This window comes from Aspergillus sclerotioniger (assembly GCF_003184525.1).
Source record: "Aspergillus sclerotioniger CBS 115572 chromosome Unknown BO94scaffold_65, whole genome shotgun sequence".
In the NCBI taxonomy this organism is placed as follows: Eukaryota; Fungi; Ascomycota; class Eurotiomycetes; order Eurotiales; family Aspergillaceae; genus Aspergillus; species Aspergillus sclerotioniger.
In genome coordinates this window covers 19451-38837 of record NW_020291055.1, presented here as the reverse complement: position 1 = coordinate 38837, position 19387 = coordinate 19451, and the positions used below count along the sequence as shown (strand labels likewise).

Genomic DNA, 19387 nt, shown 5'->3' with positions numbered 1-19387 from the left:
CGAGTGCCTCGGGTATATAGATTTAAAAAGTATAAAAATCTTTTAATATTATACAAGAAGTTTTCAAGGAAGATTAATTGTTAAAAGAACTTTTTTATCTGTCGATAGATTGTTCTTTTCTTAGTAAATTCAACTTTTACTTACCTGCCTATTACCTTGAGTAGCTCTTGGGCTTTTAAGCCTGTCACAACTATGCTTTATAAAATGTTATGCATCAGGAGTCACAGGAGGAAGATACCGCACCAGTTCGGCGAAATCAACCGTATCCTCCCCAGTTAGCGTCCAGTCTGAGTGATCAAAGACAGGCCGATTCTGTTCACTCTCCGTGCCCTCGAAAAATGAAAATGGCTCGATTGGGAAGTCGGCGAAGATATCATTGCTAGAGCCAAAGTACGATGCGGCCCCTAGACAGAGTTCGTTATTCTGAGGTTCTTCCTCATTGTCCAGGGTCTGTTGCTGTGATTGTTGATCAATGATTTTATCTGGGCCTCCCCGAGGTGCAACGGCAGCCCTAGCCCCCGCAGCTATGGTTGTGGCGGGCTGTTCAGTGAGCTGTTCGTTGGGAAAGGCGGACGGCAGCGCGGAGGATGAATTGGGCACAACAGGACATTTTGGTGCGACCGCTCCGTTACTGAACGCAGAAACTAAGTCTGCCATTCTGGGATCATTCGAAGATGGGTGTTGTACGGCAGACAAATTGCCCCAGGCCTTTTCAAGTTCCCGGAGCCGCTCCATGGCGAAAGGGTTTCCACGGTTAGACAGATAGCGCAGCACTTCCAGAGCTTCTGACAGGCCCGGGGACGGCGTGAAGGCCTGACCGTGGTCATTGTCGTCAGAGATCGTATTGAAGATCGCGGTCAAGAGCATGACAAATGCCGCCGAAAATGTGGCGTCGAGGTCAATGAATCCGAAAATTGCTATTGTTTCATTCCAAATTTAGAGGTTGCGGTCAGTTTCGGGTGATACAATAAAGATTGTATAACGCACCAAGAATGCCTTCCCGCTTCAAGACCAATGCTATTTCCAGGAGTCGGCGTGCAGCCTCTGTGCCAGTCCAGAAAAGCCGGCCAATAGAAAATGTCGTGATCGAAGAATGGTAGATTGGTTCGTTGCGCCGAAGAATGAGTCGAGCGACGTGTAACATGATCGGACGGATTGTTAGTAGGATAGCCTGCTCTTTGTTAGACCTCGAAGTGGTGTTGAATCTCCAGAGAAGCCCACCTGATAAAGCATGAGATGCAGGGACGCCGATGTCCTCATGGATAATCTGGGTGTTAGACTATTTATAGCTTTGGGAAAACCCAGAGGCAATTCCCTCGAGATTCTTTGCAGGTCATGGATAATAGAGTGGATGTTAGGAATTACTTCAGCTTCCGTTTGGCCGTTCCTTCGGTATAAAGCTGCAATATCCCGAAGTTAGCTGGTGTGATTAGATGGTATTTGCTGGCTAGACCTCTCACTATTGAGTATCCGACCCGTCGCTTCGGCAATAACAATATTAAGCCGGAGGGGAGAGGCGGGCACAAATCCAAAGGCTTTTTGAGGCTTCTCCGGATTGGCGAAATCATGGTTGGTGCTAGATGGATTCCCTGTTGCTGCAGCTAGACGTCTATTTTCCCGAGTTATTAGTGTGATCAATAGACCATGCAGAAAAAAGGTCATGCCTACTTCTCGTTCACGTAGATGGTCCACCAGAGACGGTTTAGATGAGTCTTTTCCGACTGGAACCGGTCACTGCCGTCACCCATCCGATGGATTCCGTGAGTGATCGCAAGTCGCAATGCGGAGTTGATCTGGGCATTATTAGATCAGTAGCTAACTCTATACGTGGTGAGCCTATCTCACATACATATAGGTATGCTTCGTCTTTCCGATTTGTGCTCTGCATATAGAAAGCAACCAAACCAAGGACCTCGACACCATGTCTTTCGGATTTATAAAGATCACTCAGGTTTGGAAGCAGTGTTTGAGCCGAAAGAAAAAGAGAGTTTCCCGGAGTCAAGGAGCAATCGTCTGATTCACCTAGAATAAGCTTGCCAACGGCGAGAACGAGGAGAATTTTCAGGTGGAAAAGCCTTCCTGTGGGTGATGAACAAAGTTGCCCTTGGTAGAAAAGATCTACATGATCTGCGAGCTCACGGATATCGAAATAATGTTGGGTGTGCCCGATGAAAAAGTCCACTGCTTCGAGTAAGCGATGAGCGTCCTCTCGCGCCGGAAGCTCGGGACTGGCGGTGGTAGAGGTTGGCGCAATATAACAATGAGATGTTCCTTTGGATGCCCCTGTATTCTTCTCTGCGGCTGGTATTAAATTCTTTTCGCGCCCCCTGGGACTTTCATTAAGCATGTCTTGGATACGAGACCCGAAAATATGGGTGGAGCTCATAGGCGTGTCTATCATGATCACTAAAAGGTACCAGTCAGCGAATATCTCTCAGACTACGAGGGGAAACGTTGTACTACACTCAGGCAACGATGGTTCACCATTTTGATCCTGCCGCATGTCAGAGTTGGGAGCTGAACTGTAATGTCGAGGCTCATAAACAGGGCTGTCGCGTGTGACCGGCGGTGGGGCTGATGAAGCAGATGCAAAATCATGAGGCGAGCCAGTTGCGCTGGACACTCTGTCAGCACCACTGGGCCTGGTTGATCCTGTTCAGTTGTGTAAGCATGGGGCCCTAGTCGTGGCCGATCCAGCATCACATCGGCTTACCAGCTGGCACGCAGGGCGTTTGCGCCTGATTGCTTTTTTCATACTGAGCCAGGCGGCTTTTCATCTCTTGGACATATCTTTATGGGAAGAAGGTAAGCCGAGGAATATTGCCCGGAACTTCATGGTGGATTACTTACTCAACTGAATAGACGCGCCTGCGTGATCGCGGAAGGTGGCATTCAAGGTCGCGTTTTCGGCAGTAGTCGCAGGGACAGCTGCCTGAGCACTTGACCTTCTTTCGGCGACACACTGCACAGCTATCAACTGTTTAGTAAATCTTCACTGCAAAGGGTTCCATCGTCGTGTAGCGTACGCAGTAGATATTTTTGATGATGCTTCTTTGTGCACCGTTGCCCGGCGAGGGCTGCAAACAAGACCCGCGGGCGGAGATTCCGACATTGACTCGGTGAGTATAGCTAGACAAGAGAAAACGTGCGCATGACGCTCTGGAACGGACTGGATAGGATGTATAGCTGGTACCGAACAACAGAATTGGAGGGATGGGGAAGTTTAGAAGATGCAGGTGCCAGTAACGCGGGGGAAAGCCGTGCCCGCTAGCTATGATCGGCAAGCAGATAAGATTAGATAGCAGTTGCGTGATAACATCAGGCAGTAGGTAATGACTTTACTACGTGCTGGATCTACTGCCGGCATGATGTTGACTCTACAATTTTGTTGGGCTATTGTCAATATCAGTTGGTTTCTCAATACTGAAAAGCATGCGCAAACGAAATAGTGTGCGATTTAGTTACACCGATCATAATCTACCCAGCTAGTACATTTACGCGATCAGCGAGAGGGAATTGGCTGCTGTAGTTATTTGACTGTCGCATAGGCAGGATCTGATCCAGATGATTGGTACAAAGCTTCAGCAAATTCGAAGAAATATAATGGGAGGGATGGTGGGTTTTGTCTTTGGCTTAGTGGATCTCTCCCGGACACGAGCCCCGAACATCGGACCTGTCGGCCATAGGGTCCGAGTGGAAACATCGGCAGAATTCTTCGTCTCTCCGGTGTCGGATCCAGACATTGCAGCGGCACACTCAGTTTGGAGAAATTCATCCAGCAGGTGATGGATTGCAAACGAGGTCTCTGTGGGGTTGTTAATGCTACAATATTTCTGGCATGAACATGGTGGATAGGTCTCAAATATAGGGCAGACGGAACGCGATGGGTATTGTCGGTCTAGTTCATAGTCTGCTTCTATCGCACCATTTTTCTGACTGCAACCTGGCTTCCGAGCCAGAGATGGCTATGCAACCTCCGGGGTTGAGGTCCGAGGCCGTAAGGGCGCTTATCACAACTATCGGACTCAATGTCCGAGAAACCTGACACTTGAAGCTACACCCCGATTAAAACAAGTAAAAAGCTAAAAACATGGATCTCACCACATTATCAATAACAGATCAGAGACATCCTGTCTACTCCCCAAAAACAATGCCTCCCGCGACAACTGCAGCAGAGGCACGTCTTGCCCAAAACAATCTCCAAGTGCTGGCAGCTTCTGGCAGAATATGCACGGCATTGGGCATTAAGATATGTCGCGGAATAGAAATCGTTCACATCGCCAAAGCCGCTGGCTACGACTCCCTGTTCATCGACCTGGAGCATACCTGCATGACCGTCAGTGATGCATCTCAGCTTTGCATCACGGCGATTTCAGCTGGAATCACTCCCTTTGTCCGAGTCCCACATCAATGTGGAAGCGGATTGATCCAACGCGTCCTTGACGTCGGTGCAATGGGCGTGGTTGCGCCGCATATCAACGGCATTGGTGAGTTGCATTCTCAGTGCCTCAAATGTAATTACTAATTTGATTGAAATAGAGGATGCCAAAGAGGTGATCTCGGTCTCAAAATACCCTCCCTTCGGAACACGATCACTGAGCGGCGGCTTTCCTCATTTCGAGTACGCGTCTCCTAGTCCGGGCTTTCTCATGGAACAGATGAACAGGTCCGGGTCCCAATGCTTCATCATGATTGAGACTGTCAAGGCACTCGAGGCGGTCGATGACATTGCCGCGCTTCCCGGGTGTGACGTGCTGCTAGTTGGATCACAGGACCTGGCGACAGCAATTGGCACGCTACCGGACTGGGACGATCCGCGCTTTTGGAACGCTTTGGAGGCTGTTGGGAATGCGGCGAAGAAGCATGGCAAGCTGATGGGAATTGCTGGACTATACCATCGGCCTGATATCCTTGAGAAGGTAATCAAGGAGCTGGGAGCTAGGTGGATTGTTGGCGGACACGATGTGGGATTGCTTTTGACTGGTGGTAGGGCAAATAGTGACCTTCTCAAAAGGCTTCAAAGCCAGGTAGCTGGTAGATAGGAAGGGGGGATCGCGAGCTGAAGTTTTATGTGTTCCATAAGAGAACATTCTTAGGCCATACTGAGATCATTTGGTTCATACTGGGAAGCAGACTTGGCCGTGTGTCACATGAGATCAATCTTGATAGCATGCTTGGCAACTACAACTCATTTCCAATGAAGTAGGATATTTTCGACAAAAGGTGAATTCATGTTTCTCCTGCATAGTCTCCAGTATACATACGTCATTCTACGTGTCGGTTTAGCAACTGTTTATGTTTCAACAGGCTACAATGCACCCCAATCTTATTTGGTATTCTTGGTATTTATCCTCACATACATGAGGATTTTGTTTGACGCGCTAAAGGAAAGACATTTGATGTACATTGTGTCCACGAAGAGTATGCTTTCCAGGCGTCCAAGTCTTCAACCCCTTCCTTAAGTGAAGTTTAAGAGCACTATGCCCTATGATAAAATCCAAAATAACCAGTAATTTTAACTGCCCTAATATCCTTTCTTCGGGGAGTCCATTTTTTGTCCATTCTACCCAACATGACACATCCTAGGCAGAGTGTACCCTTCATGATTGGACCATCGCATTCGTAAAGAGACGACAATCCGTTCTGTAGTACCCGGCTAACGCTTATCATGCACTCCGCACTGGACAACTCGGACCAGAACCCCGAAAGCTAGATAGATCTTCCTATCTCCGTTCCAAATGGGATGCATCACAACCTAAGATTAACCAGACTTGTCCCCACCCCCCTCGCCGCGACGTTTAAATGCGAACCTAAATGCCGCACCTGTCTTTTCTTTTCAATAACATTCGCTAAGTTATCCCATTGCGCATTACTCTGGTATAATGTCAACCGCGAAAGATATCAAGAACTCCGAAACCGCAGACTTGTCGAAAGTTGAATCCCGTAACCACGGCGCAATAGTGGAAGAGAATGAGCTGCTGCGCGAGTTCAAACCTCGCCATGTCTTGATGTTCTCGGTAGCCTGTGCTATTGGGACGGGCCTTGTTATCGGATCTGGCACCGCTCTGGCCAACGGGGGACCGGGGAGTCTGCTGGTGTCCTACATCCTGGTTGGGATAGCGGTTTTCTTTGTGCTGGCCAGTCTGAGCGAGATGGCAGCCTACCTCCCCATGAATAAGGGCTTTGCTGGTTATGCTACCCGTATGGTCGATCCTGCTTTCGGGTATGTCCGTCGTCCATTCCATGTCATCCCTGAAGACGTAGTAGGCCTGACCCAACTCATGTTTAGGTTTTCTACCGGGTGGAATTACTTTTTCAAGTACTTGATTGCCACCCCAACAAACCTTACTGCTGCAGGCCTGGTCATGCAATACTGGAGACCGGACCTCAACGTCGGCATCTGGATCGCAGTGTTCGGGGTAGCTATCATCACTATTAATGTACGTTGAGGTGCTCGAGTAAATTCCTTGCTTAGCAAAGCTCACAAACACTGCAGTTCCTCCCGGTCAAGAACTTTGGTGAAACGGAGTTTTGGCTGGGTCTGGTCAAAGTTCTCATTATGACAATCCTGATCCTGGTATGTTTCATTATCGCTCTAGGCGGTGGCCCGAACCACCACCGGTCTGGCTTTGCATATTGGAAGAATCCAGGTGCCTTCAGGGAGTATCTTGCCGAGGGCCCCAAGGGCCGCTTCCTGGGTTGGTGGGCGTGTATGTGTCAGGCCTGCTTCGCATACACTGGAACCGAGGTCGTCGGGATCACTTTCGGCGAGACGCCTAACCCCAAGAAGACTATCCCTCGCGCTGTGAAACACACGTTCTGGCGGATTGCTTCCTTCTATGTCATCGGAGTCCTGGTCTTGGGTATGGCGGTGCCAAGCAACGATGCCCGGCTTTTGGGGGCGAACAAGCAGTCGACCAGCGCCGGTACGTCCAAGGAATGATTGCAGCACTTCACTCGCTGACATGCATGATTATCAAGCTGCGTCTCCATTCGTGGTGGCAATCAATATCGCGAAGATGTCCGTCTTGCCAGATATTGTCAATGCCTCACTCCTTGTGTTCACACTCAGCGCTTCAAGCTCGGGTTAGTGCCCGCTTGTCTCAATCTACCATTCACAAACACTAATCAAAAGGTTATATATACAGATATCTACTGTGCCTCTCGCGCTCTCTATGGTCTGGCCAAAGACGGCCAAGCCCCACGCATCTTCTCCAAGACTGCCACGAGTGGTAGCCCTGTTTTCGCTGTGGGTGTCGCGGCGCTCTTCGTCGGGCTGGGCTTCATGAACGCCAGCAAATCCGCCGCAATTGTGTTTGATTATTTCGTGAGCTTGGTGACGGTCTTTGCCGTGCTCAATTGGGTCGCTATTCTTGTTTCATATTTGCATTTCCGCCGTGCCCTGAGGGCGCAAGGTGTGCCGTTGAGCTCGCTCCCGTATGTCGGTATCCTGCAGCCTTTCGGAGCCTACTATGCCCTGTTTATATCGTTCCTTGTAATTGTTTTCAATGGTGAGTCGATCCAAAGCCCCGGAACAAACTTGCATCAGGGGAGTTTTATTGACCCTAGGAATAAAGGGTATGATGCTTTTGTCCCCCACTTCACGGTCTCGACGTTTATCCTCAAGTACGTGGGGACGGTGTTGTTTGCCCTTAATGCAGGATTGTGGAAGGTCTTTCGGGGGACGCGGTATCATAAGCCGAAGGAAGTAGATCTTGTTAGTGGATGGCGGATGTTTGAGGATTTGTGAAATGATTGTTGATATAGATCTTCGGTAGAACAGCTTGCCCTGAAAAGAAGAAGATATCAAGATAGCTATAGATTTGAATGGTCGGGTTATCATCTCTCTTCATCTCGTTAGAGGATTGTTAGCTGTAGAATTCGCCGCGCATCGGACCGGACTTCCGAAATTGTTGTGGGTCTAGGAATAAACTAAGCGAGGCGTCAGAACCTACTGTCTTGAATGTTTCAATGCTTGAGACTATATAACACCTCTCACACTACTAAGTATAAATACGTATCGATAGAACTCACATAAGACCCCATATAAAGCTTCACGTAGGGCCTTGCATAAGGACTTCTATAGATATTCTGCCAGTAACTTCCGAAAGCGGTAGGCGGAGAGTCAAACAGGTATGTGGTCAGCCTGGCCAGTATGCCTGTGGCTAAACTAAACTCGGCAGCAATGCCCGAAACGCGCGGCATGATGCTCTTTCCTTCCTGATATAAAAATCATGTTTCTGAAAGACCTCGAATATAGATCACAGAGCACCCTGAATTCTCTTTACTGATTTGACGTGGAAATATGGGGTTACAAGAAGGCCAACAGCTGCATTGGGACACGAACTCGATCAGCTCATCAAGTGTCGGATCCACTCAACTTCCGCGATGACCAGCACATCCCTGAATCATCGCCTCAACATTAAACCAGGAAGCCATTATTGATTAGTCTTACAGGTTATTATGACACACTCATCCTTTACTAACATTGCATGATAATATTACCAGGCTCCTTCAAACGTTCAATCTATCGAGATACAATGAATATATATGTATATTCTTGGCAGGGTGAAGAGCCTTGAATATAGGAACACCATATATACCGTACTGTGTTGAACATACCGGAGTTTATCCAGCCGACCTGGCGGCACAATGGTTTACATCAGCAGATAGAGTAAGGCAGTATCATTGTGTCTTGCCGGGGTAACCTAGAGTAGCATCCATGATGCCTTCTCGTATGGCACACTCATGATTGGTGGGGTAGAAGTATCCGTGGCGCCGTGGATGGAAGCCCATGGAATGAAGGGGTAGTAGTAGAGTACTTATACTAGTAGTAATGTCCACTCTAGACATTTGAATTGAGCGACCGTGCAGTGGATTGGTTCACTAGAAGTGTCATGACAGCAGTTTGAGATGCACCATCGTTGGGTCCTAAAAGTCACATCTGTCACCGTCTGCTGTTACATCCTAACCCCCCCCCCCTTGGGTCGGGCTCCTACTACCTACAGTGGTTCAATGACGATCTCCGGTTCGGGAAAAGGTTCCGCGGAGGATGGGAAGCAGCGGTAATACTCCACGGTACCTTTTGTCAAAGTATGACACCGTAGGATCGCAACCTTCTTTTTGAATTGATGGTACAGCGTATGGCGAAAGAAATGTATAAATATCTTCCAGGATAAGTGTACTGGTAGAGTGGTTTTCAAACCATCCAGCTCACTACTATTGACTTCATCATGGCGGCTATTAACTTGACGGACTTGACCATCAGCGGGGTCCACACGGCATACCACCGCGGAGACTACACCATAGTCGAGCTGGTCCAAGCCTATCTGACACGTATCGATCAGATCAACCCTCAGCTCAATTACGTCCTGGCCATTAACCCGGACGCGATTGAGCAAGCTCAGGCCCTTGACGATGAATTCCAAGCTACCCACAAGCTGCGTCCGCTGCATGGGGTGCCAATGCTGGTCAAAGACAACATCATCACTGCGGCGATGCCCACCACCTTTGGCTCGAAGCTCGCTGTTCCGGGCAAAGAGAAGCTTTCTGACAACGCCCCAGTCATTACGCAGCTTCAAGACGCCGGAGCCATCATCCTGGGGAAGACCGCCATGCCCGACTGGGCCACGGACCTATTCAGCGCCTCGACCGTTACCACATGGACTGAGAATCCCTACGATCGCAGCAGGGACACCGGAGGCTCCAGCAGTGGCACGGCAGCGGGGATCGCATGCAACCTGGCCCTGGTGGGCGTGGGCTCCGACACCGGGGGTTCCATCCGGCTCCCCTCGGCATTCTGCGGGGTGGTTGGCATGCGTCCGACCGTGGGCCTGATCAGTTCCGCGGGCATTTCGGTCTTCGTGGGCAGTCAAGATACCGTTGGGCCGATCTGTCGCACCGTTACTGATGCAGCGCGCGTGCTCGACACTCTTGCCCTACCCACCAGCCCCCAGTTCCTGAGGCCCCGGGGTGAGTCGTACGCGGCGCTTCTCACCCCCAGCAATCTTCCGGGCCCAGTCCATCTAGGCCATCTGCCGGAGCTCGGCGCGGATGATGACGGCGTGCGTGCCGTCTTCACCCAAGTCCTCGATCGCCTTCGACAACATCCTCTGGTCACCATCAGCGACCTCACCATCCCCGACCTGACTACCTCGCTGGATGCAGCCTCCATCAATCTCAGTCGCGGTAAACACGACCTAAATGACTTCCTGGGGCCGATGTTCAACACTAGTGTCGAGGCCATCTATCAGGCAAACGAATATCCGTCCAGCAACTTCGCCATACCGGGAATGATACTAGACAAATCGACAGCGACGGATTGCTACAAACAGTCCGACACCAGAGACGCCCTGGAGCACGCCGTAACAGCGCACATGCTGAGAACAGGCGTCGAAACACTCCTCTTCCTAACCGCCGGAAAACCAGCCCCACTGCGAGAGGACATTGAGGATCCGATGGACGGGCTGAAATTCCCTTATCATACCATGCTGGCAAGTACCCTGCGATGGCCTGCCATCTCGGTTCCAGCAGGGTTAACTTCGACCGGCCTGCCCGTGGGAATCGAGATTGTTGGGAGGCCACTCAGTGAGCAACGGCTACTAGAAGTCGCTTTTGTAGTGGAGCAGATTGTTATGGGAAGACAGCCGCCGCCAGAGCTGGTTTAGTTGCTGGATTTATCCTCTGGCGATCCATGTGTTTGACTTGTGGGATTTGATGTATAAAAAATGGGACAAGAAGGGACATGCTTATTAGGTATAGAGCACGTCTCGTCCGGATGTATCGGTGCTTTCTGTAATCCCTGGAGGGGTCCCCAGTACATGTGTTATATTGTTATCTTGTCTTGTAACTAATCTTTTGCAATTAAAGAGTCCACATTAAAAGGAAGCAGTAATCGACTGAGCAAGCCTTGCAATTCGGTGTGAAGAAACCTGGTTATTATAAAATATATTTCCACTAATGCCAATTGATAAATTGTTCTTACTGTGCCTCTGTTCCCTCATGTTTCCCTCCAGTAATATATCCGAGAAGACTGAGAAGTGGGCCGATAGCTACCAACGCAGGATAAAATGACTGATCCACTCAGAAGCAGCCCGCAAGTACACTGACTACTGAAAATGGCGAGGCCCTGTTCATCCAGCGGCTTTGTATGTACACTATCCCCTTTAACACTTGGAAGTTGAGGTTCTTAGGATGGATAGCATGACGAGTGAAAGGTACGAGACGATGCTGGGTATTCGGGGCTTCCCCACCGCTCGATATTAAGGGAGCGCAGATCCTGCTTGGATAAGACTGGCTGCCACGTACTATACTCCAACCGTCATGGTCGGGGGTTCATCGCCTGGTTTGCAAGTCATTGAGATTCGACAACGATGAACGCATGGTCAGAGTGAGGGTGCTGACACCACTTGAGAATGGGAGAAATCTGGAGCGTTTAGCCTCCATGCACACACCCTTGCTCGATAAGGGATATAGAGATAAGATGGATCAATCAAGACACATCAAGTCGGGTCAGATACGAGGCGAGGCTCCACTGGTAGATAGGCTCGGCGATTGCAAACGGCCATGACGCACAGCTAACGGCGCCCGGCTCACAATTGATCCATGCAGGGCCCGGTTGCTGTTTTAAGAAAATCCTTGATTCTCAAATTTAGCGTCCCGGCAGTTGGAAAAATGTTATCTCCGGAGTGGTGGGCGTGTAGGTCCATTGAAGTGTCTATGTTCCCGGCCGTAGCTTCTATATATCAACATCACCATCGTTCCTTCCCCCAGGCCACAGCTCTTTGCAAATGTCCACCTAGGGACACTCATCCTCATAAGTTTCCCAGGACGGTCTAGAAGCCATACAATGATCCTGCGGCGTGTTTGATGGGTTACACATGTCCCATGCGCTCTCATCGATAACATGACGACGGTCTCATGGTTCTCAGTAACCGGTCCCACGCTACAAAGAGCGTGGACGCATTTCACATCATGCCCTTTACCTTTCTCTATCTGACAGGAATCACGAACCTCACGCAGAGCTTATCTGCAGCATTGTTTGCCAATGCCGACCGTTCAATATGCTATGCCGGACCTTGGACCAGCCGTTCAGTCCCACTAAGGAAATTACGATCTAATCAGTATACGGCCGTGGTTAGTCACGTCGTGTCCAGGTTTTGTTACCATTGGCCAGAACGCATCCTGACAGGAGATTAGATTGTTGCGCCACCAACGGAATTTCTCCCGGGTCAATTAATATGCACCCCCAACACGTGGCCGGGCCATAGGCCGACACGCCTCCGCGCATGCAACACTAGCTTAATGTCTTATGCCTCGGCTGCAGGCTCATCCGTGCTGATTGGTATATATTGGACACCAGGGCACTCTTTGGGTCCTGTTTAGGTCGAGAATTGCATTGCAACTACCATGGCGCCCTCCTTTGTGCAAACAGTCATTCCCTCGCTGTTCCTGGCCGCCATCACAGGCACAAATGCCCAGAGCCTGGCCCCGACCAACGATATCTTGTTTCCCTCCACCCACACGAACAATAATCCGCTGGTCTACGCGGGAGGAAATAGCCCGTACTTTGCAGGCCCCAATGTCTTTGGGATCGATAATAGCGTGCCCGACAAGTGTACGATTCAGCAAGCCGCTTATATAGTCAGACATGGTAGCAGGTAGCGCATACCACATTCTATGCGAGGCGAGATCACTGAAGTTTCATGACAGATTTCCCGACTCGGGCTCCTACAAATCTTGGGTTGCCCTCAGAGACAAGGTCAGATATCCCTATAAACTGAGGGTGATTGGCTGAAGCTAACGGTGTATATGATCCCGTAGATCCAAACCGCGGTCAATGGCACCGGGTTTGAGGCACGAGACTCTTTAGCTTTTATCTCGGAATGGAGCCCTGTTCTCACAAATCCAACGCTGCAAATAGCACAGGAGTCTATGACAGGCTGGAAAGAGGTAGGGCATCCCTCATCATTGGTACAGGGAATATCTTGCTAATGCGACCTAGGCTACGGACCTTGGGTACCAGTTGCGGGCTAGATGTAGGGATGCCATCATTTCAAGCATTTGTCTCCTGACTGACGACACGCAACAGATCCTCACTTTTACCAGGATGGCAACCCCTTTTATGCATGGGCTAACGCCTACACCAACCCAGTCAACAAATCCCGCGTGGTTCAGACGGCTCGTGCCTTTGTCAATGGCTACCTATACGAATTTGCCGATACTTATGGCACGGTGGTCAGTGTCAACTCAACAGGCTCTATCGGCGCCATTGGCAACTCCCTGGGGCCTTCAGACATGTGCCCCGCCTTCTCAGCAATCTCCAGTGGGGGCAACAATGTGACAGACTGTAAGTTTATAGAGACTCGGTACATACTCCCTGGTTAACTTGTGTCAGTCGATGCTACCTGGACCCCACAGGCTCTTCGGCGGATCAATGCCATGGCCAGCAGCAACCTGACATTCGACGAGTCGGACATTCTCTTCTTTCCCTATTTGTGCGGATACGAAACCCAGATCACCGGGCGTCTCAGCCCATGGTGCGGAGTGTTTACCGAGGAAGAGCTACGTAACTATGCTTACTCGCAGGACTTGAGCTACTATTACAACGTAGGGCCTGGGTCTGTTGGGCCGGCAAAAGTGCTGTTCCTACCTTTTCTCAACAGTCTGCTGGGTCTTCTGAGTAAGGGACCGGGCCAGATTGGCACTGATGCGGATGGTGGCAACTTTACCGTCCCCAATCTTATAATGGCGTTTTTGAATGACAACCAGATTGCTGAGATAACCGCCGCCATGGGAATTTTCGATGATGAACCTCTTCTGCTCATTGACCACGTTCCCGATTACCATCTGTACAACATTGCCCACTGGATCACCATGCGCGGCACAGTCGCGTTTGAAATCCTCAACTGCGAGATGGAATCTCGACGCAAAACCTCCAACCAAATATATATCCGCGTGCTGTTCAACGATGCGGTCTACCCAATTGCAAGCTGCCAGGACGGACCAGGTCGAAGCTGCTTGCTTTCAAACTACATTTCATTACTTGAGAAGAAGAGCAAGGCGGCGGGAACCTTTGATGAATATTGTAATGTCACTATACCTGACCACCCCGAGACTGTTGCTGGAGCAAGCTTCTTTACCGATCTGTCACTGGACTTTTTGAGTTTCGTTAAACCTTGATTGGGCTTTGGTCCAACAAAGAGGCTATGTTGAGACAAAGGACCTTCCTGGGTTGTACGGTAGGGCCTTGCGTCGCATGGTGTATATCAGGGTATTTCATGTCTCTTTTACAGTTACATATGTGTTATGCCGACGCCTCTCGTCTACTGGGCGGTAGGTATTGTATACCATTTGCCCAGTCATTTATTTTATTCAAATCTACTCCTCTCTGCTAGGCAGGTATGATGCAACCCTGGGCTAGTCTAGATCTTCCGCGTGTTGCGGGAGTGATGTATACATTACAAGACATCACATACATCACAAACCATGGCCCAGGTGTGTACTATAGAGTGATGCTTTGTTTCTGGGCCGTCTAAACCGGTTCGGGACAGAAAGGATGCCATGGAATAAGACTCAAGACATATGTGAAACACTATGTCTGGAAGTGGATGGAGAGCTACTCTACACTGCAACGAGCTGGCCAATTGTTGTATGGTCCAGTTTCTCAAATAGTCATCTTCTAACTGTGAGTCCCTGTCTCTTCATTCATCATTTCCGGCACTGCGACTTGTCTCACCCCCGGACCAGACCTTTGTTTCGAATGAGGATGAGCTGGTATGCGAGAACGGACAGACCGAGTGATGAGAAGATGGATTCTGCGTGCTAGTTGTTGACAGCGTTGGTGCAGAAGACACCGCTTCGGAGAAGAGACTGGTCGATTCAGTCCACGAAGATGAACCGGTCCTTGCGCTACCTGGTCGATCATGACTCTGATTCCTTGGGGAAGGCTTTTCCGCTGCTGCCTTCGGCTCTGCTTTTCGATCCTGGTGGGCTGCTTCAATCTCCGTTTCAAACTCTACCCCATCCCGAACCCGCCACCGAGCAAAGAGGTCGTTTTGAATCCAGATCACCTTGTTGAGAGCTCGAAGCAACGCCAGCCGGAAGGGAAAGGAAATTTTGTCATATCCCATGACTGCTTCGATTAACATGTCCTGGATGTAGCCGAGACAAGCCCCAATGTGAATGTATTCAACATCAAACGATATCATGCGGTCTTTGCCATCGTGCATTCGTCTATACTAGTGGTCAGTGGAAAGCGAGCGCATACATACAACCAGCAAGTCTTACCCCACTTTATTCAGGTACGCATAGAACTCGAGCTTGGTTGGGTCAGAGCAGAGCTTGGTCATGTACCATCGCAAAAACATCCGACGGCACTGGATGTACGGACTCTTGAACTCAGGATAATCACCATCATAGTCCTCTGAGGTCGTGGTGCGCGTCTTGAAAACACGAGCGGTGATATCTGTCTCTAGGAGTTTCGCGTAGACACGATCCACCAGAGTCGGTGCCATGGCCTTGATATGTTTGGAACCTTTGTTGAGCGCGGCAACATCATCTGGGGTCAAGTCAGCGTGCACTCAAACGGAATCAGCGCATTGGGGAAAACGGGACCACCGACCAGCATTAAACCCAAGGAACTGCTGCAGATAGTGGACCCGTGCTTCAAGATCGGTATAGAGAGCTTTCCGATCGACATGGCGGGGCATAGTACCGGACGGAGTGTGGAGAACCATGCTGTCAATTCGCGGGATTGTAGTGCTGGATCTGGATGGAAAGTTGGCTCACCAACCCCATCCTCCCTTCCACACAGCTGTTACTTATACCCTGCTTCGGCAAGGTACAAAAAAGGGGATCATCCTCCGGAGCCGGTGGAAAATGATGTATCCATCGCGGGTCCGGCCCATGCGCATTTAGGGTTTCGAACTGCCATGCCGGCTGTCACTTGCGGAAATGACAGGCGAATGGCCAATCTCAGCGATCGCTTTGGCCCACTGTTCGTCGGACACTCCACTCGGTGGCGACCGCTGAAACATGACCTCCGATAATATTACGAGATGGGTGGGCAGTGGCGCTGGGGTGGGTCAGCTATTGAAATCTTGCGTGGATGCGGTACCACTTGTGTGATAGAGTGTACCTAGTACCACTCTCATCCCTAGTCAGTGGTTCATACTGTTCAGACTTCAGACTATTATTGATTATGGTTTGCATGATGCTTTTTTTTATAGCGATAAGCTGTAGCACTTGTGGCAGGCGAGTCAGGGTCCTCGACGCGAAATGCGGTCAACAGCTTGGCCACAACAACTTGGCGCAAGCAATAAACTGGATCCTCAGTATTTTAAGTTCTTACAGCTCTGGCAATACGATCAAAGCAGCCACAATCATCTATTTATACCTGTCCAACGTCTCAGAGATTCGTCCCCGTTCACCACATGGTGAACCCGCCCCCAAAATAGGGTGGGTTTTCCGACTCTTCCATGACTACTATCTTTCGCGGTGACGCGTAGAATATAATAACTCAATTGGAGCTTTTGATAGCGTGACCATGTATTACAGGAGTAGTGGACACGAATGTAGGCAGTACAGATGCAGATGGCTTGCTTAATTACATCTCCGCGCAATGTCTGGTTTGGAAGTGACGAATAAGCCGCCGGGTGGTGAACCTGTTTCTCTCCTCAATTGCTTTTATTCGACAGAATGTGTTCTGCGGCTTACGTAAGGACCCACACTGTATCTCGGTAACAAATGAGAAGGGTAGAGAATTCCCCCTGCCTTGCAGTGACTCGAGATGGTATATCTCCATTGGATTAAATACCTATATACCGATATTTCAGATGCTCCATGTTAGTCTCATCACGCCGGCGATATTCTCTTTTACCCCAGCAGTCAGTAGCTCAGAGACTGGTCCACCATCTGGCATAAGCCACTTCGCTCGGAACGCGCATTGCTGATAAGCTTCAAAGAGAACGCTCCTACTGATAAAGTCATTATAGCCGGAGCTGCAGATATACCTGGCTCACAAGAGAGCCAGCTAGGGCGCTGTTAGTTGACCTGCTGAGCTGAGTTGACGTTATGGGTTGGGTAAAGCTAAGCATGGATAGAACGTATTTATGACAATGTGACCCCGAGAGGCTCTCCAACCACTTATAAACTTTATAACTGATCAATATATCTATTATCAAGTGAACTCGGATTTGGAATGTCACCATTTTATATTCAACACATGGGTATGTAAGTGGAAAATAAAATAATATAGGTATTTAAAAATAACACCCATGGAATCTGGGAAATATTAGATCACTCGGCCAAAGAACATATTCTTAGCCTGTTGATCCTGGTATAACAACTACCTGACATATGATGAACAGAAAATAAAGCCGAAAGTGACGGAATAGAATCACAAGACAACAAGTCGAAATAACATGTATCCTGTGAGGCCAACCAATAACTGAGAAAGTAGATGAAGCACTACCTCGAGTATTTACTAAAGATCTGATCGTTAAGTAACCAGGGCCGTGATGCCTGTGACTTCCACAACTATTGGCCAGGTCATTATACCTTATCACAGGGGAATCGCGTCCTCGAGAGGGCAATGCTTTGTAAAGTACCATTCTGCCATTTGTATTAGCTTGATATAGAGCGAAGGCATTTCAGGTTTGCTTATACATACCCAACGCTGACATTGCAATGCTATCCGCATTTCGGTAGGGAGGCATTTCGTCTTTTTTCTTGCACTTTGCCTCATCCTTCTGCCACAGGCCTGCCAGCTTGCGTGCATTTTCAATATACTTTGACCTTCTCCAGTCATCACTCCCGTGCGATATCAGGCTGCCTGGCCCTCTGTATAGGAAAGTGTGTTAATGACTAACTCAGGAGTCCGGTACTAGTAACACTCGATTAGAAGGAGAACCTGCCTGACTTCGGGGTAGCCAGCTTGCTTTCCAGCAGCATCAAGATGGGTCATCTCATGGAGAAGATGCTGAGCTGCCACCTCATACCATTTGATATGCTTATCAGCCTCACACCAATATTCCTTCCTATCTGATGGCTTGCGGCTCGGTCGGCGATTCTCTGGCGGATGCATGTGTCTTGAGCTCAGGTCATTCCTGGAATCCTTGGTTGTTTCCTTGAAAACGTTGGACAAATATATAAGTTGTTCCTGTTCGGTGTGGCATCGGCATATGCAATACTAACATAGAATTTCGGTTTAGTATTCCATATCTCACATGAGCGCAGAGGGAATGGCAACACACCTTGTTTTACAATCTTCATCGTTTTAGTTGAGACAGGTTACTGTGATCTTGAAGTTGGGGGAGGCAATTGCTTTCCACATTGCCTTGACATATTTCTCATCTTCCTGCAGACCACTGCCACGAGTTCGGAAATAATTACTCCATCTGTGCCCCTAACGCCTCAGCAATTCACCTTCGTTTTGAGGTTCGGGATGACTCACGGGTGCTTAGAGATATCAATAGATTCCGCAGTTGTGGTGAGAGTGTGAACATCATTGAATGCTTTCTCCAGCCTTTGGACTTGAGCTTGGTCACATCCCTCATACTTGTCGATATACGATATCGAGGGTTCTGGGGTGGGTGTAGCAGCAACGAGGCCGGCATACCAAAGAGCAGTTACTACAGCCCAGTAGACCGGATACACGCACAACATACTGTTTTCGGACAGAAGAACAGTGGAGTAAAGAATGGATAGTAGAGCTTCGGCCTTGCCTTTTGAAAATCCAGATTTTGTCGATAATAGGTCATTACCTCTGGGGAATTGTCCGACCTTATACGGTGTTTGGCAGTCTGCAGAATAGGACGAGGACGATACGTCCAATGCAAATTTTCTCATTTCTCCTTGCCGCCAGAACCCGAGTTCCTTGATGGTACCCAAGACCCTGGCTAGAACAATTTCACTGGGGGCTAATTGTAGTGTCCTGCAGGGGCGAAAAGTAATGATCTCAGCCCTCTGTCTCTCGTGGTGACAACGGGGATATGGGTCCATGTTATGTACGGGCATGGGGGCCAGTTGGAGACGACTAGAGTATATTCGTCCTCTCCAGCGGTTACATTGGGTAGATAGAATAGATACAAGCTGCTAGGGAATGATAATATCCTAAGATTGGGAATGAGGTCACTGGGATTGTCGGCAATTGTGAAGATGGAACAGAGGTAGAACAGTCTAAGGGATAAAATGAAGGGCTTCTAATCAGGCAGTGCCAAGTTCTCTTGATACTTGATACTTGATATGTGTACAGGGATATGCAGGGTTCTATCACTAGTAGTAGTAGGCTCCTACTGCTGACAAATAAGGATGCACAAAGCACGGTCAGCCCTAGTCTGACTAGTAATAATCCGTCCATGTCCGGGTCATCTGCTTCTCGTTCGCA

General features: G+C 49.2%; 7 protein-coding genes across 7 annotated transcripts; 4 read left to right on the top strand and 3 right to left on the bottom strand.

The window, feature by feature from the left end:
* Positions 1-702: 702 nt before the first annotated feature.
* On the bottom strand, positions 703-2972 carry BO94DRAFT_428520 (Zn(II)2Cys6 transcription factor; the record flags this gene model as incomplete). The annotated part of the gene is made up of 9 exons (XM_025607465.1): positions 703-917; positions 988-1174; positions 1222-1400; positions 1461-1609; positions 1669-1793; positions 1850-2406; positions 2461-2652; positions 2714-2790; positions 2851-2972. Coding segments are annotated over 9 exons (1803 nt in total), but the record flags the coding sequence as incomplete, so codon positions are not given.
* Positions 2973-4150: 1178 nt separating this feature from the next.
* On the top strand, positions 4151-5042 carry BO94DRAFT_591481 (HpcH/HpaI aldolase family protein; the record flags this gene model as incomplete). The annotated part of the gene is made up of 2 exons (XM_025616112.1): positions 4151-4487; positions 4540-5042. 2 exons carry the CDS (start codon positions 4151-4153, stop codon positions 5040-5042), a joined length of 840 nt encoding a protein of 279 aa, XP_025461354.1.
* Positions 5043-5882: 840 nt separating this feature from the next.
* Positions 5883-7750, top strand: BO94DRAFT_579946 (uncharacterized protein; the record flags this gene model as incomplete). The annotated part of the gene is made up of 5 exons (XM_025615294.1): positions 5883-6223; positions 6290-6440; positions 6497-6926; positions 6982-7086; positions 7149-7750. 5 exons carry the CDS (start codon positions 5883-5885, stop codon positions 7748-7750), a joined length of 1629 nt encoding a protein of 542 aa, XP_025461353.1.
* Positions 7751-9233: 1483 nt separating this feature from the next.
* Positions 9234-10689, top strand: BO94DRAFT_529387 (amidase; the record flags this gene model as incomplete). Its single annotated transcript, XM_025610459.1, has 1 exon — positions 9234-10689. The coding sequence occupies one exon, from the start codon at positions 9234-9236 to the stop codon at positions 10665-10667; it is 1434 nt and encodes a 477-aa protein (XP_025461352.1). The 3' UTR covers positions 10668-10689.
* Positions 10690-12408: 1719 nt separating this feature from the next.
* Positions 12409-14181, top strand: BO94DRAFT_629327 (putative histidine acid phosphatase; the record flags this gene model as incomplete). Its single annotated transcript, XM_025617550.1, has 6 exons — positions 12409-12659; positions 12712-12760; positions 12823-12951; positions 13004-13037; positions 13091-13348; positions 13397-14181. 6 exons carry the CDS (start codon positions 12409-12411, stop codon positions 14179-14181), a joined length of 1506 nt encoding a protein of 501 aa, XP_025461351.1.
* Positions 14182-14702: 521 nt separating this feature from the next.
* On the bottom strand, positions 14703-15737 carry BO94DRAFT_615522 (protoglobin family protein; the record flags this gene model as incomplete). Its single annotated transcript, XM_025616757.1, has 3 exons — positions 14703-15234; positions 15289-15559; positions 15623-15737. 3 exons carry the CDS (start codon positions 15735-15737, stop codon positions 14703-14705), a joined length of 918 nt encoding a protein of 305 aa, XP_025461350.1.
* Positions 15738-17884: 2147 nt separating this feature from the next.
* BO94DRAFT_551790 (uncharacterized protein) lies at positions 17885-19017 on the bottom strand (the record flags this gene model as incomplete). Its single annotated transcript, XM_025613552.1, has 4 exons — positions 17885-18160; positions 18296-18368; positions 18455-18632; positions 18669-19017. 4 exons carry the CDS (start codon positions 19015-19017, stop codon positions 17885-17887), a joined length of 876 nt encoding a protein of 291 aa, XP_025461349.1.
* Positions 19018-19387: the final 370 nt, after the last annotated feature.